This window comes from Lutzomyia longipalpis, chromosome 2 (assembly GCF_024334085.1).
Source record: "Lutzomyia longipalpis isolate SR_M1_2022 chromosome 2, ASM2433408v1".
NCBI lineage: Eukaryota > Metazoa > Arthropoda > Insecta > Diptera > Psychodidae > Lutzomyia > Lutzomyia longipalpis.
Window position 1 is genome coordinate 3,598,708 of NC_074708.1, and position 16,818 is coordinate 3,615,525.

Here is a 16,818-nt window from a genome sequence, read left to right on the forward strand (position 1 = left end):
TTAATTAAAATATTATTAACTAACTAATTCCACACCTTTCTGTAAAAAAAAAGGTTTTTAAGTCGAACTTTGCGGTTCTCGAATTGAGATGTTGTCGTGCTGCAAGAACACTGAAATCCAATGTTTGTGCTGCGAATGGTGAAAATTAACATCTCACACTTGGCGGGCTTATTTTTTTTTTCCATGTACACCTTTGTGCTATCAGTGAACCAATAAATACCACAAGAGTGGAGAAGTGCGATTGTAAATCAGAAATAGACCAAACCTTCCTCGTTGGGAATTATTTTACTGCCACAGAGGGCAACTTTGCGCGATTCTTTTTCTTCTTGCTCCCCCAAGAAATCCACATTGGATGACTAAAAAAGCACACACCACAAGAGAAGATTATAATAATTTTACTCTTGACCATTTTGGCACGTGAACCATGCAAAGGAAGAGAGGAGAACTTATTGAGAGAGAAAAAGGCACGCGCGGACTTGAGATGCATTATCCCACGCAATTCTCGCGGGGTGTACCACTAGCCTTACCTATGTATATTGCTGCTTAGTCTATGCTGTGCTATATACCTATGTTGCCTATGTTAAAGTGAAATGTGCCGGCAACTTTGTTGACTCTTTATTTTTTTTTTCAACTTCATGGGACGATCGGGCTCCACAATCAACTCCCCGGTATGTCCACTGTGCTGTGTGGACTCTAAAAGAGTCCACACAAGCTTAACAGAGACATTATCCATCCTTATCTGCTCGCTATGGTATTTTATGGGTGCAGATTTGTAAAATAGCTTTTACATAATGCAATAAAATCTACGAATGGAATTGTCCACTTCCCTAAATCCAACTATAAACTGCATCAGACACGCCACCGCAAATTCGATGAATCTCTCTCATTGTAACATTCGTATTCACAAGAAGTTCATCTTTTTTAACACTTTTTTTTATTTCTTTTTCAATTAATTTTTGAATTTTAAAATATTTTGGGCTTTTATGCTCAATTTAAAGCAATTTTGCATGCAAAAAGCTCCACCTGTTTGAATGATCCTGGATGCAGATTAAGTTCATTAAAATCAAATAAAGAGGAACTTAAAGCTCTCCCTGGATTGATTAAGAAACTTGATTAGAATAATTAATTAATTAAATTGCTTGAATTTGTCTTAGGGTAAGATAGGGCAAAAAGTTAATATTTTGGGAGAAGTTTTCCTGAGCGAGAAAATATTTGAATTTTACCATAACGACTATCTTATAGGAAATTTTCCGGGTTACAACCTTGTTTTACACGATTTCTTTCTCTCTGAATGAGAAAATGCATTTTCAGTCCATTTTCCGAACCTTGCGCTTCTAACTTTCTGCCCCATCTTACCCTACTGCTTGAGAAAGCTTAGCTACACTACAAAGTTCAAATAAATAAATTATTTTTAAGACTTTTCTTTTCTTATATCCTTTATTTTCCTTGATATTTTTTGGAAATAATTTTAAAAATTTGGTAATTCTAACATAAAAAGGTTTTTTCTTTAGTATCTGCCTTCAATCTAGCTAAAGAATAACTTCTTTTATAGCACAAAATGTATCTTGGATGGAAAATTAATAAAATTATCAATCTACAAGTGCAATAAACTTGACAAAAGCGCCGTCATTTCCTGTAAATTTCTAAAGAAAATTCAAAAGAAGTGATTTTCCAACGTGTAGCGACAATAATGATTTTCCGGGTTTTTCGTCGGTTAAATGGGGGTATCTCACCCAGAAATACTCACGTTTTCCAGAGCTTTTGGCTCCGTTCGGAGCCTTCTTCAGTGGCTACAGAGAGAAGGAATTTATTTGTTTTTATTTGAAAAATTTGCCGTTACAACAGTTTTCTTCTTTGTGATGAAAATTGTTGACGTAATGGAGCTTCGTCCACGTGGTTTTTCCTCAAATTCTCTATGTTTTCTTGTTTTTAATGTTAGGAAATTCTGTTTTTTGTTAGTTTATAGATACCTTCTCGTTCTGCCAATTTCCCCACGCTTAAGTGAATGGAAAATCGTCTTGTTTTTGTAAAAAGTGTTTGTAAATAATTTCTTTCTCTCTATAGTCACTGAAGAAGATTCCAAACGGAGCCGAAAGCTCTGGAAAACGTGAGTTTTTTGGATGAGAAACCCCCATTTAACCGACGAAAAACCCGGAAAATCATTATTAAAAGAAAATTCTTTCAATGAATCTTTAATTAATAAGATCTATTCACTGCCAGATTCAAGCCATTCTCCCCTATTAATTTAAGCAGAAGCTTTAACTAAACATTTCTAAAATGACGGAAAGAACTCCATACGAGGAGATATTAAATTTTGAGAAGAAACACCTCCTAAGTCACGCAGTGAATTTGCATAATTTTCACTTTCAAGACTTTCAGAGCAATTCCCCGCCGATGCAATAAAATGCTTCGCGACATGGCAAAATAGTCATTTGGGAGGGAAAATAAAATAAATAAATAAATTTGTGTGCCAGGCAATTGTGCATAGAAAGAAGTAAAATGTCCATTGTGTATTGTTCAGAGAGCATTTGATGACTCATAAAAGCATAAATCGACAGGTGATTCCTGCAATATGATTTGTGATCTCCCACCCACGCCGTCAATCAATGGGGAGAGACTGCGCCAAGCACGTGGGCAACGCAGCTGAATAAAAGAACTGCACCATTGAGAATTTCTTTTGCTTCATTTTATTTTATTTTTCTTTTCTTTCATGCAACACCAAAAAGTGAACACAAGAAAATTATGTTTTATAACGACAAAAATCGTGATAATTTTGCGAGAATTTACAAACTTTTTTCTTTTTTTTTTTAATATTACAATAATATCATTTATTGAGATTGCGAATTGTTGCTTTAAGTCTCGGGGATACTTAAGAACAAAAAAAAACTTTCTGAGAGTTTGTTACAAAATTCAACTAAAGATTTTCTTTACATTAGGTAGTAGCGCTAAATTACGCTACACAGCGGAGAAAATAAAACACCTACACTACACGACAACAACAAAAAAATACCTCACATGGCAAAACGCCGTGTTTTCAAGCACAATTTGCAATAAGGATGGTTTTAAGTGCAACGAGTTGGTAATATTTTATTATAAATATTTTGAAACTTTCATTCGTTGGAGGAAGTTGGAAAATCAATATCATTTAAACACGCACACTGGACAATGGCGCTATTATGTTGATTAAAAATTTATGATCAACATCATCGACATTATATCATCCTACATTATGTTCAGAATTTCTTTTTTTTTCAAATAAAATAATTTTTGGCATAAAAGAAATATTAAACTAAATAAATTCGGAGAAAAAATCCATAAAATTAAAAAAAAAAAAAAGTAATTGTATAATGTTTTTAGACTTTTATTAAAGAATTGAATTGATTAAATTGATAAAAATGAGTTAGAAATTTAATTTTAAATTATTTTGAAAATATTGAAAAGAGAAGCTCAAAAATAAAATTGAAAGAAAACTTTCCTTTAACACAACTCGGCCCGAAGAACGTTTTAATTTCATACCCCCTTATTTTTATACGCTCTAATAAATTACTTAACAATCACCAGATTGTCAAATATTGCGTAATTTTTGCTGTTGGATTTTTTTTAAACTTTAGTTCAAAATTATTATTATTATTATTATAAATTTAATTCTTCTTTTGAAATTATCAAACTTTATTGTTTTTTCTATTAAATATTTAACCCTCCATATACTGTGACCAAAATACTCACGCGCATTACTATTGGGGGAGCTGACTGACCCCATAGAAATCCTCGCAAATAAGCAAATTCTTTCGGTCAAATGAGATTTAATAGTCTCCTTGGTACTCCCTAAGAAGTCTTTTGTCAATTTTAGAACACAAAAATAAACTTTTCAATGGATTTTTGCAATGATTTTTTTGAGGTTAGAATCGTCAAGAAAGAGACAAAGAGTGAAAATGGAAGAAAACTGGAATAAAGACCGTTACACCAATTTTTGAATTCCCTCTTCTTACATTTTTGTTAATAACTTTTTTTCTGGTGGATGGATTGACCTCAAATTTTGATACAATCTTCTCAGATAACCAAGGAACTTATTTCCAGAAGCTTGGTTCTATAGGTACCTCTAATAACTAAGCCGCAATTATTCAAAAAATAGCTCTGGGGTCGGTCACCTACCCCTCAGAGTATACGGAGGGTTAATATAAAATTGTTAATTTTAAAATAATTTCGTTGAGCGTTTTGAAGAATTTCCATGACAGTTTTGAAGATTCTTAACGGTAATTTCAACTCTAGAAAAACGTCGAAAATCTTTAAAAAATTTCATGAAAATACTCCAAATCTCCCTGGAAAATTATTTGAAAATTTACAATTTTTTAATAATAAAATTTGCTTCTTAAATTAAATATGTAATTTAATTATTCCTTTCTGTTTGATGAGTAAACCTTGTTAATATTTCTTAAAATCGCCTTTAAAATTTTGTTTATTACCGTAAAGAGAAATTGAATAAACTATTAGCCAGCCGGGTAAGCATTTTTGACAGCACTGCTGCCAATTTTTTACACGTCACGTCGTAAAATATTATTTCTGAATATTAAAATTGATTAAAATGTTTGAAATAAACTAAATTATTTATAATTATCTAATATCTTTCATTTTCATTCCTTTAGAATTGAAGGAATCATCTAAAAAAATAGAAATACTAACTAATATATTTTTTATTACTTGGTTTTTATTTTTTTACGTCTAGCTAGTGTATTTTTTTATTCCTCAAAAATCTCAAAAATATAGTTCGAGGATTCTAATTAATAATTTTCATTCTATCGCAAAATTTATTAATAAATTGAGATTCTTTTAAAATACTTTAAATGAATTAATTTAGAATAATATGTAGTAAAATCAGATCCATTTATTTATATATTTTTGGCAGGGGGTAGACAAAGCCCTTTTTTACCCGAACACAGCAAATAATGGCGGACGGTTTGCAGAGAAATTAAAGGAAGAAAATGACGTCACTTTATTTCCAAAAAATGCATTAAAATTTTTAAAATCAGTTTTAGTGCATTAATCTTCGTGAGACACCCCTCAAAAGCTATCAATCGATAGAATATTAAATTATCTATCTAGTGGTGGTGGATTTTTTCAGATTGAAGCATTTTCCTGGGTGTCTCAGCGAGTGAGCAGTGAATTCCTATGGAAATAGAGTCTTTGTCTACCCCCTGATTTTTGGTAAATAAAATAAATATTTTCATTGAGATTCAAATGATTCAATAATATCATTAATTCAGCCCCGTCAAGGGACAATCCTTGCCCATCCCATCCTTACAGCAAATTGTGCCAAAAAATTCATTTTTAAAAGAATTTTTTACAACGTAAAGAAAAATGAATAAATATGTGCAGAAATAAATACGTGAGATTTGGTCCTCTACGTGTTAACGAGGAGATGTGTGAAGAGATCGTGCAGGATGTAGGCCTTCTGCTCGTAGATGAGGGAATTGAGGCCGTCCGTATCGAAGCGCAGATGCCCGGTGCGGAGAAAGGCCAGCCTGTCCTCGTTGGGTTTCTCTTTGGCATGCTTCAGCATTGTGTAGCGACTGTAGGCCGGATCGAAGCGGCAAATCTCGATGTCCTTTGCCTGGAGGCGCCTGAAGAAGTCATCATCCTCACCGCCCCAGCCGTTGAACATGTTGGACATGCCATTCACCTCCACAAAGGGCTTCGCTTCGATGGCAACAGCACCCCCGAAGAGCCCCAAATAGGGGAGATTGTAGCGAAATTGATCCAGGCTGGCGCACATGTGCCGTGGTTGCTTTGTGCACGCATACATCTGACCCAGATTCATGGGCAGCAGGTCCACGTCGTGGAGAATGAGGCATGGGAAGCCCAATTTCATGGCAGCCACGGAGCCAATGTTGAACAACTTGGCGCGATTGAAGGGCTTCCTGTCGAATTGCTCCACAATGAAGATGCGATAGTGCAGCCTCTGCTCCCTGAGGAAGTTGTGCATGTACGTGAGGAATTGCCGGAGCTGCTTCTCCCTGTCCCTGTACACCACAATCACGGCAACACTGTACTTGGGGGCACAGTCAGCTGGGATGTACTCTCCACCCAAGCGGATGCTTCCCGGATGATGCAGCTTCGCCATGTAGTCCTCCGTCAGCGTGTACTTATTCCTGGCAATGATATCCCCATACTGACAGGCATTAAGACCGCGATTTGTGAGATTCTTTGTTGTCTTCGCCACCAGCTCCATCTCCATTTGCTCCACCGGAAGGGCCGCGTAGTGCGTGGCATACCTATCTGGCCAGATGCAGTAAATTACGAGAATTACGAGGCACCCACACACGAAATTTCTCTCGGAGATTCTTCTCATGATCCCAACCCGCAGGATCACACCCAAAACACCACTTCCGGTTAAGCGTTTTCATGCAAAATCCCGCATTTTCACCACCACGATCTCTCTTGTTTATTTCTCTTTTCACAATTTGCGCGTTTCCCGGAAGGTCGCCGGCAGACAGATCGATACAGCCTGAGGTAAGGCAAACTCCTTTACTTTGTTTTGTGATTCTTAGGGGGGTTATTTGAAATTCACCTTTAAGAATTTATTAGTTTATTTAACTGGTGCTTTTGTTTATAAATAAAATTCATTTTCGTGATTTTCTTTTTATTTTTTAACTGATAATTTTAAATTAATATAATTGAAATAATATTTTTGTTTACACTTGGAGGATCGAATTTTCTAACCTCAAAAGTTTAAACTTCATTTTCTCTCAAAAAATATATTTTTTCCGAGTTTCTTTCGCCGATCTTGAAGCAATGAAACTTACAAATAACCAGATGTAGAAATTATCAAAAAATATTAAATAGATTTTAATTCTTTGGTCATTGAAAAAAAAGTCGAATTGACCACTTTGGCCAGCAAAATCCTCTAAGAGTTAAGATGTCCATATTTCCGGAAGATCCTTATTAATTTTAAGACTTAAATCATCGTTGAAAAACTCTGTATCTCACTTTTAACAGATCAAAATTTCAATAAAATCGTCAATGTCGTTTCTGAAATATTCAATTGTGAATTTTTCAAATAAATCTTGACTTTAGCGCCTTCTGAAGTCATTTCTCGAAGCTGCATTGTCCTGATTTTCCTAGACTAGCAATTGTTTGATTTTTTGCCTTTAAAATATTTTATAATTCCCGGAAGATGCATCAAAACTTTTCAAAAGCTTCCGGAAGAAGAAATAGTAAGGCTGACTCGTTAGATCCTGTCGAAAATTCCTCCAAAAACCATCTAAAGCACATAATTATTCCCAAAAATCCAATAAAATAAAACAAATTCTAAATACTATCGCTTATAATCATTTAATTTTAAACCATATCTACATTAATGAATAAACAAATCTTATTTGCTGGATGCGCACCATTCGAGGAGAAAAAAGGAAAACTTAATCAACAAGTCCGGAAAAGAAATCCCGTGCATTTGTATATTTGGACGAGGGTAGATTGTACCTCGAATCCTTTGCTGGCATATCATCGTCAAAGTCCTCAAAGTACTTGATATTCCAGAAGCGGATGTCATTATCATGCGAACTTGATGCAATAAATTCACCCGTGTTGCTGATATCCATTGTTTCCACAGCGAGACTGTGCTGCCCAACAACACCGAGACTTCGTCCGGGAACGGTGTTTACGGCACGTAAAAGTCCATCTTCGCATCCAAGAACACCCATTCGCTGTGTGATGGGTAGCATGGCATTAATGGCTGTCTTTGGTCCATTGAAGACGTCACAGTGGTAGCCAAATTCGCCCCAATTGAATGAATACATTCGCCCCTTTGATGTGCCCACCACGAGTTTTGAGTCATTCCTGTAGAGACCCATGCAAGTGAGTTCTTCCTCGTATTGTTCCGATTGAACGTACATCTTCCTTGCTCCGAGATTAATCGATGTTAAATACCCATCTCCGCTTGTCATTAGTAGAATCTTCTTGGAGTCATTGGAGTGAATACTGGAAATGTAGTCATCGACTTCATGGAGCGAGAAGAGCGGGCTCTTTTCCTGCGTTCGTAAATCCCAAACTTTGAGGTGCCCATCGTCATCACCTGTCGCAATGAGATTCTCATTTATTGGCCTCACGCAGTAGATGGCTGTTTCGTGGGCATTGTCGTAGTATCTCTTGAGTTTGCCCGTTTTTACATCTGTCAGCATTATGCTTTTGTCTTTGGACGTTGAGTACAGCACATCGCCATCCTCGCTGAATTCCACATCGCGACAGGCTTTTGTGTGCAGTTCGTACGTGTCGGCGATTGTGTTCTCCTCCAGGGAGTACTTATACATAACGACATCACCTGTAATTAGTGCAACGGCCAAATGGTCTGAGATGGGATGGAAGGAGATGTCTGTTACAAAGTCTTCTGTTTGAATGTCCTTTGGGTGGTTTCGTGGCATTTTCAGTTCACTTATTATTCTCTGCACAATGGCATAATCTTCATCCGCACCTAAAGAGACAAAAACGTTTTTTTTTCTTTTAAAATTACAAAATATTCAAAAATTGAGTCTTATAAAAATTCTGAGCCAATTGCAATAGCTGTGGCGGTAAAAACTAAAAGAGCTCCCGAAGTGTTTCATTGATGTTTCATCGGTACAACTCATAACTTACCATCCTCTGTGGATGTCTTCATTTTCTCCACTTCCTGACCATCCTGCTCGTCCTTTTCATCCTCATTGATATCCTCATCAGCTTCATTCTCTACCTCTTCCTCCGACTCGCAGCTTGATGGTTCAAAATCCGAATCAGATTCAGCAGCTGGATTGAATTCGAAATCCTCTTCAGCCTCACTCGCCATCTCGTTTCCTGCCTCATCCACAAAATGAATCTCAGCAAAAATCTCTTCCTCGTTGTCTATATCCACGTATTCTGGTTCATCCGGTTTATAGAAGTCTCTCCTGTGGGAAATACGCAGCATAAATTCCATTAGTTTTTTTTTTAAATTTACCACGTTAATTACTCAATTTACTCATTCTACTCACATAGTTTGATTAAAGTTCTTCCTGCATTTGATTCTCGTGAGATGATTGAGCACTCTTGAGCCCTCCTGGCGTGCACAGAGAGGATATTTGAGGGGATATTTTGCTTATGAAAAATGCACCAAATTCCCTAACAAGACCACATTGAAGGAATGAGAAACATTTTAAGTAATTTTGACGTTTACCTACACTGATAAAAATTGAAAGAAATCGATGAAAAGCTGTAGGAATTTTCGATGAGTAAATTCAAGGGGTTCATCAAACCAAAAAATGATAGAGTGTTGGTAAAAGTGGTAAATTGGTTGCATTTTTAATATTAACTTTTTAAGATTTTTCTTTCAATAGACGCAATGGGTTAATTGGGTCTATTCACGTTTCTCATGTCGAGAAAAAATGATCATGACATTTTTTCCTGACATTTTTTTTGTCATTCCCTCTCACTCCCACAAATGTATTTCCCTATCTTTCGTTTTTTTCTGACGCATGTTCACGACATTTTTTCTCAAGCTCTTGCGTAGTCAACATATTTCTTGGTTTTCTGCAATTTTCTTTGTGAATTGTGGTATTTCATCTCGTGAAAAGTGAAAAGCGGCTTGTGGAAGTGTTCTTAGTGCCTGTGAAAGTGTGAAAAGTGGAAAATCGTGGGTATTTATCGGCCAAATAAGTGAAAACAGTGAAGTTTTGACAGCAAAACATTCATTCCCGGACCAATTTTTTCCGCGTTCAGGTGGGATTCCACCACCCAGGAAGCATTTCCCTGACCCCACACAGACCTTCCGTGTTGCAGATGACCTGTGGGCAGGTCCAAAAAACCTGCAGGAAGTGATTTGTGTCGTGAAAATACAGAAAAATATCTCGTAAAAATTGGTCAGGGAAAGAATGTTTTGATTTTTCACTTCGCGCATGTTCACATATTTGACCGCTAAATGATAATAAATTTCCACTTTTCACTGCTTTCTAGGCACTGTGGACTTTTTAGCTAAGCATTTTCCACTTTTCTTTGAGGAAAATATCCCCAAATGCTGAGAAAATTAATGAAAAACATGTGCATAAGAAATGGATGGAACAGTATAAAGCGAAAGAACGGTAAGTAAAACTTACGGGCTGTGATTCTTTCTTTGTCAGTGAAATGTGAAGATGGCTGAAAATTGAGGATGGGCAAATTTTGAGGAGAGAATTACTCGCGAGCCGAATCACAGCCAACGCGCAGAAATTTTAAAGAAATCCTTAATCGCCATTTTGAGGTTATTCAAAATGGCGGACGCGGGGGTGGGGGGTTGGATTTGACTTCATAATCGGATGTCTTCCACCTGATATATGAACTTTGCCGTTGACCGCAAGTTTCTATCTTTTACCGTTCTCTTGCAATATTGCGTTATATTCCGGCCGGACGGACGGCCGGAAAGATTTTTGGCGCATACGTTTTTTGGAATGTGGGGACCCTAATTCGTGCTCATACCAAGTTTGAGCCCGATCAGACGACTTTGCATTTTAGAGTGTACACAGAAGCTGTGCTTCTTTTAAGAAAGAATCACAGCTAAAAAGGCATGCCATGAAAAAAAATGTCGTGATTATGTGTCAGAGTAAGACGAAAGATAGGGAAATACATTAGTGGAAGTGAGAGGGAATGACAAAAAAAAATGTCAGGAAAAAATGTCATGATCATTTTTTCTTGACATTCTTTTCCTGCATAGCACCATTAATCTATAGTTTTATTTTTAATAATTTTAATATTAAAATCAAAAATATTTACCTGTACCCGAATTTACCACCTTTACCACGTCTCGCATAATAACAGTGTAGCCATGGAATTTTAAATTAACCGCTTCGCGTCTAACGTGAAACATAAAAATTATTGAAACATGCGCTCTTTTATTACGTTTTTTATTCTATGAATGCTCTCAGAGGAATTTTCTCAATCAGAATGTATTCTTTAGCCTCTTTTGTGTGAATTTTGATGCTTTTCTATCTCGAAAAAAACAATTAAATTGAAGAAATAAAATGTTTCACGTTTGGATCAGTGACCCAATGGACGCGAAAGGGTTAAAATCCAAATTCCAAATTTTGTAAACACTTCAGTTGAGTTTGATTGAAATTCTTTTGCTGTGTCTGAGGAAAAATTTGAAAATCGAGTATTTTTCTTGGATTTTCCTCAATGTGAAGTGCTTTTGTGCGTGCGTGAGTGTGTGAAAAAGCCTAAAATTGACACAGAAAATGACCATGGGCGACGATACGCCAGTAACATCGCTAATTCTGCCTGTTTTGATACGCCCCATCTTGTCCCAGGTAATGACACAAACACCCAGATTTTCCTTCTTCAAGGTTTTTCTGAGCTTCCTGGTCAGAGACCCCCATTGCGGGTGTTGTGCGCTTCCCACGGCACACAGCACAGCTGGGGGAACAATAGAATTTTCTTCGCGGCAGTCAATTTAATCGGTGGAAAGCAATTTGTTTCTCTTATCTGGTCAGGGAGATCAGACACGAAGATATTATTTTTCAAATTGCGTTTTTGGGAGGGAATTTCTACGCGCGATAGCCAACAGGTGCTTGAACGGAGGGAATATTCTTTCCTTTGCAGCTGGAGAGACGAGATGTAGTTGCATCCCAGACCCTCAGGGCGGCTCTCACGAAGGCAGAACAAACACATCCGGGACTGACGTACGACCTTGTGATGGGCATCATCCGGAAGGGGGAGATTAATGTAAACATGAACGAGAGTATCCTCAGACTCCAAGGGGCAGCGTCTGATTCTGACTGTGAGTATCCCTACTTTTCTGTGAAAGGAAAATCCACAAATTGATTTCCTTGAAAATCTTCATTTTCTCGTGTCTTTTCAGTGATTGAATACCGACTGAATCGTACGGAAGATGCTTTTCAGGAGCTCAATAAGAAATCAGCATCCCTCAAGCGTATCCTTAGCCGAATACCAGATGAAATAACAGACCGAAAGACTTTTCTTGAGACAATAAAGTAAGTTCCCGTGCAGAATTTCCTCAGAAAAATCATTTTTTTTTAATAAAAAATTGCTTCCGGTTTTTGCAGAGAGATAGCCAGTGCCATCAAAAAGCTGCTGGATGCAGTGAACGAGGTGGTTGGCTTCATCCCTGGGACATCGGGGAAGCAAGCGGTGGAGCAGAGAAAGAAGGAGTTTGTCAAGTATTCCAAGAAATTCAGTACTACGCTTAAAGAGTACTTCAAAGAGGGACAGTGAGTATTCTCTTCTTATCTTCTTTTCTCTTTATTACCTACTTGATGAAATGAATGTCCATTGAAGAAAATCTCGTGTTTCCCAACAACAATAGACACACAATATTGTTTCCTAAAAGAAGTTTCTTATCTTGATTTACGTGGAAAACATTAAATTCTTGAGGTTAAAAATACTTGAGAAGTGGCAATCAATGCAATAAGATTGTTTGATTGCTGTAAAAAAAAGGTTCTAAATGTTAAAAAGTGAATTTTATGATCTAGAACGACCTAGATTTGAGCCAAAAGCCACCTAATTCTTTTGCGATCGTGGAAGAAAAGTTGTGCGATCTTTGGGTGAGAAAATTTGCCAATCTCGCGATCTTTTGTGATCTTTAAGATTAATGGTGTCATCTGCTTTACAAGATTTCTACATTGCTGTTGTTCTTATTAATTAGAATCCTTATAAAGGAGAGAAAAAATGATCTTAATTGAACAACAGAATATTAAAGAAAAAAAAACTTTTAGCTTTTTGAAAAAAAAATTAATTTCTTAAAGAAATTGTGAAAAAATAGGAGATTTGATCAAAAATATTATTGAACGTTAGTTTGTGGTTAGTTAACTGGTTAATAAATTAGTGAATTCAGTTAGTTAGGAAGATAGTTTAGTAATAATTATTATCCAATGTTAGAATCATTCGATCATGCGGAGATTTCGGGTTTTGGGGGTATGATCTCCGGGCTGGGGGTTTAGGAGTAATTTCTTCGGGTCTCACCGGTTTAATAGACTCTGTAATTTAGGAATTTTCTTTTTTTTTAGTTAAAGTAAAATTTAAGACAGTCAGATTTAAATTTTTCCAAACCAGAATAAAATTATTTAAGCTAGACTACAGTTTTCTTTAAACTAGATTTAACTTTTTAAAGTCAATCCTAAGATTTTTAAGCAAGACCTTTGTTGTGGACTAAACTTAAGTTTTTTTCAAGGTCAGGCTTTTAAGGTTTCAATGTTAAATCAGGCTAAACTGAGCTTAAATGCGTCTTAAAAGTCTGACCTAAAGGAACTAAGGTGCGGCTTAAATAAAAATAGGCCTGGCTTAATAAACGGCTTAACTTTGTTTCTTAAGTCAGACTTGAGTTTTTAAGTTAAACTTGCCTTTTTTGAGGTTTTAATATTTAAAACTGGTTAGGTCTAGAATGCACTTAACCCTACCTCAGCACGACTTAGGAAACTTAAGCCCAGTTTAAAAAAAATTAGATCTAGTCGGTCTAGTTTAAAAGAACTGAGATTTAATTTAATAGAAAGACCTCGATTAAAAAACTTAAGCTCAGGTTATAAAACTGAGGCCTGGTTTAAGTGAATAAAGCCTAGCTTTAAAAAAACTCAAGCCGATCCCTTATGCTAAGATCAATTCATACCTACACGTCGGTTTTACTACAGTATGCTAAAAAAGTTTGCAAACAAAGCGACTTAATTTTTTAACATATAAAAAAATTTTAAAAAAAAAATCTAAAACAAGATCATTGCCTATCGAGACAGGTAAAATCTCCGTGTTAGAATGTAAAGTGAGGTGGTAACCCTATGCGATCTTCGTGTAATCTTGAAATTAGCTAGACAATCTTAAGATCTTCTTCTTAATACAACTTGGTAATAATTTTAATAAAGACACATAACAAACACATAAATTCGAGCCATAAATACATAAATCCCACAAAATTTGCTCAAAAACTTTGCAAAATCTCTTGATTTTATTTTATAATTGATGCTTTGAAATTTATGCGATCTTGCGATCTTTGACGTTGACGTTGAAATAAACTCTCAAACTTGCAACGTAATGAGCTGCTGATTCCTAGGAGTGCTATTTTTTAACTCGCTTGCCTTTCTTACCGAAATATAACTCAGTTTCCTTTATTCCAGTCTCTTTTTCTTTCTCTGTCTAAAATTCTCCATGAATGTCAATATTTATAAAAATAATAACGATACTATACTTTTCCAATATATTATCCTGTATTCTATATTTTTATATTTTTCTCTACTTGATTTTGTTCTATGCTAATGTAACGTAACGTAAAAATTTGTGTTTTTGATAATAGATTTCTTTGTTCTCTATTAAATTATTGTAATTATATTTTTAAATTGTTTATTAAATGAACTCAGCGACAACGAAGCGTGCCCTTGGGCCTGTTGTCGTTTACCTTTCCTCGGAGTCTGCCCTATGTTCCTTTTTCCTCCCCACCACCTAGTGAGAATTTTCTCTCGAAAACATTTAGGCTGTACTGTGAACATATTGTTAATATTAATTATTTGTAAAACACTGATTGACACATACAGCCAAAGAACCAGGTTGACGGCGGCAGACGCAATCTGAGATAAAGGAAATAAATGAAATGAAAAAAATGAAAAATTTTATAGATCTTCATGAAATCCTCTTTCATTTGAGCTCGATTTGATCTAATTCTGGTCAATACGATCAGTTGAAGCAGTTGAAATTAAAATCGTCAAATTGGTAAAACGGCTTTAGCGATTTAAAAAATCCGTTAATATCTGTTTTAATTGATTAAATTGTTTTTATTAGGACCCATTTTGTTTAGCCTTAACAATCTGAAAAGATAATTAAATCCTTTTTTCAAAACCGATAAATTTTATCCAAATCAGACAAGGGATACGTTTTTGGTAACCGTTTTAGTAAATCATTTATAAATATTGAGTTTTTTTTCTCGAGTTCTTATTAACCAATTTGAACCAAATCGGGCTTAAATATTAGCTTGAAATGCTAATATTTTTTATTCTTCTAATTTCAGAGCAAATGCCGTCTTCATCAGTGCTCTCTACCTGATCCACCAAACAAATCAGATTATGATCACTGTGAAGAATAAATGTGAATGAGATTCACTTTCACGGCGTAGTGTGAAAAGGGAAGTCAAGCAGGAGCCGTCTTCGTGAGAATTATTTAATTGAAAAAAAAGGACATCCAATCTGCGTAAGAGTTAGAATGATTTTCTTATTTGAAAAAAGTGTTGTTATCCACAAAATAATATTTAATGAAAAAAAAAATATGGACTACTTATTGATTTATTCGTTACATAAAAAAGAAACGGTTTATCCCGTAATTAATTAATTAATTAAAAAGGAAAAGAAAATGTCCAGAGGACAAAGTCCAACACACACACACATACACTGAAGTATAATAATGTAGATAGCGAAAATATATTTGGTATTTTTATGAAGAAATACTGACAGAGAGAGAAATCTAATTGATGAGAGAGAGAAAGAGAGTATTTTGAGAATGTGAAAATATCTTCAGTTTTTCTTTATAAATAATCGTTATATATTTAATCTTCCAAGTATTTTCTTTTTGTTATAAAAGTCACTTTAATACAAAAGTAAAGAAGAAATTATTTTGTTGTTTCATTTTGCGGGGAAAAAGGGGGCGAAAGGGAGAGACTTAAGGGTTGAACGTTATTTGCTACTGCGAAATTTTCCGCTCACGTTTAAGTCTCTAAATACGAGGAGTGTTGGAAATGGAAAGTAACGTTTGCACAGTGAAAGATGAAAGGCTCAATTGAGTATGTTGACGCTAATTCGAGGGGATTTAACAAACCCTCCAACCCCATAATCTATTTTCAGAGAATTTTAGAGTACAACCCACGTGCAACTGCGAATATTTAGCACCCTTCTGTGCTTCTCTCTGTTTGTACTCGACTTCCCAGGGCACGCCCGTACGTGGCTAGAGGGCTGAGGATGGAGGGAAACAGGGGAAGTGCATCAAAACATCAGGCACAGTCACATTTTGATGTGGGTGTTAAACAAAGGGAGATGTATTGACATTGAAAGGAAAATTCTCTCACAGGGCACACCTCCCTCCGATGTCTGCATAAAGGTGCTCTCTGGAGGCATCTACAAAGACTATTTTGGGATTTGTGACAGGTGAGCATATTACATTGCACCAGCGGAATGAGAACACCTGTCCCAGACAGATTCTATGTACCTCCAGTAATGCCACCCTCTGATTAACCTTCACAATCACTCAAGTTTTTATATAAATACCAACTGTTTTGGCAATGTTTTTGATAACACAGTGTGGGGTTGATATTAGTTGGTATACCACAATCGTGGCATACCAAGTATTGTAATCGTCGGAAAAACTGACCACCTCAGATCGGGCACAAACTTGGTATGAGCACGTTTTAGACATCCCACATTACGAAAATGGTGGTGGAAAATTTTTGATCCGGCCGGCCTGCCGTCCTGCCGTCCTGCCGGTGCGCCAAACTTTGCCTTATAGCTCGAGAACAGTAATAGATAGAGACTTCCGATTTGAAGTTTTGTATAGAAATGTGGGTGTAAAATTTCATTTTTTCGCATTTTCAAAATCCAAGATGGCCGCCGTCCGCCATTTTGAAATACCGTCAAACACTTCCCTTATAGTTAGAGGTCTGAAATTTTAGTATGTTGTAGAGCTCAGTGAGACATTTTCATCGATAATTCATACTTGAAAATCGATCAAGCGGTTTAGCAAATATGGCGGCCTAAAGCAAAAAGTGTTTTTTCGATATAACTTGAGAACGGTTTGACCGATTTTGACCATCTTGGTATCAAGTGAAAGGTATTGAGAAGCCCTACAATTGTCTAGAACATTCCAAGT

At 36.0% G+C, this 16,818-nt stretch overlaps 3 protein-coding genes across 4 annotated transcripts; 1 reads left to right on the forward strand and 2 right to left on the reverse strand.

The window, feature by feature from the left end:
* Positions 1–2,671: 2,671 nt before the first annotated feature.
* LOC129788657 (beta-1,4-galactosyltransferase 2) lies at positions 2,672–6,513 on the reverse strand. Of its 2 annotated transcripts, none has more exons than XM_055824889.1 (2): positions 5,384–6,513; positions 2,672–2,868 (listed from the first exon to the last, which is right to left on the reverse strand). In XM_055824889.1, the coding sequence occupies exon 1, from the start codon at positions 6,344–6,346 to the stop codon at positions 5,399–5,401; it is 948 nt and encodes a 315-aa protein (XP_055680864.1). In that variant the 5' UTR covers positions 6,347–6,513; the 3' UTR covers positions 2,672–2,868; positions 5,384–5,398. The 2 variants fall into 2 exon arrangements, with proteins under 2 accessions (XP_055680864.1, XP_055680863.1); XM_055824888.1 differs by having other exon boundaries at positions 2,672–2,985.
* A 797-nt stretch (positions 6,514–7,310) lies between these two features.
* LOC129788658 (WD repeat-containing protein 55 homolog) lies at positions 7,311–9,200 on the reverse strand. The gene is made up of 3 exons (XM_055824890.1): positions 8,997–9,200; positions 8,626–8,912; positions 7,311–8,464 (listed from the first exon to the last, which is right to left on the reverse strand). Coding segments are annotated over exons 1-3 (1,341 nt in total). The 5' UTR covers positions 8,999–9,200; the 3' UTR covers positions 7,311–7,412.
* Positions 9,201–10,867: 1,667 nt separating this feature from the next.
* Positions 10,868–15,571, forward strand: LOC129788659 (programmed cell death protein 10). Its single transcript, XM_055824891.1, has 5 exons — positions 10,868–11,279; positions 11,572–11,749; positions 11,831–11,963; positions 12,036–12,200; positions 14,975–15,571. Exons 1-5 carry the CDS (start codon positions 11,208–11,210, stop codon positions 15,057–15,059), a joined length of 633 nt encoding a protein of 210 aa, XP_055680866.1. The 5' UTR covers positions 10,868–11,207; the 3' UTR covers positions 15,060–15,571.
* Positions 15,572–16,818: the final 1,247 nt, after the last annotated feature.

Coding starts and splice junctions, on each gene's coding strand:
- LOC129788657 (XM_055824889.1), bottom strand. CDS start 6,346: ATGAGAAGAATCTCCGAGAGAAATTTCGTGTGTGGGTGCCTCGTAATT.
- LOC129788658 (XM_055824890.1), bottom strand. Junction 8,465..8,625: donor GAAGACATCCACAGAGGATG/GTAAGTTATGAG, acceptor TTGTCTCTTTAG/GTGCGGATGAAGATTATGCC.
- LOC129788659 (XM_055824891.1), top strand. CDS start 11,208: ATGACCATGGGCGACGATACGCCAGTAACATCGCTAATTCTGCCTGTT. Junction 11,280..11,571: donor TACGCCCCATCTTGTCCCAG/GTAATGACACAA, acceptor TTTCCTTTGCAG/CTGGAGAGACGAGATGTAGT. Junction 11,964..12,035: donor ACTTTTCTTGAGACAATAAA/GTAAGTTCCCGT, acceptor CGGTTTTTGCAG/AGAGATAGCCAGTGCCATCA.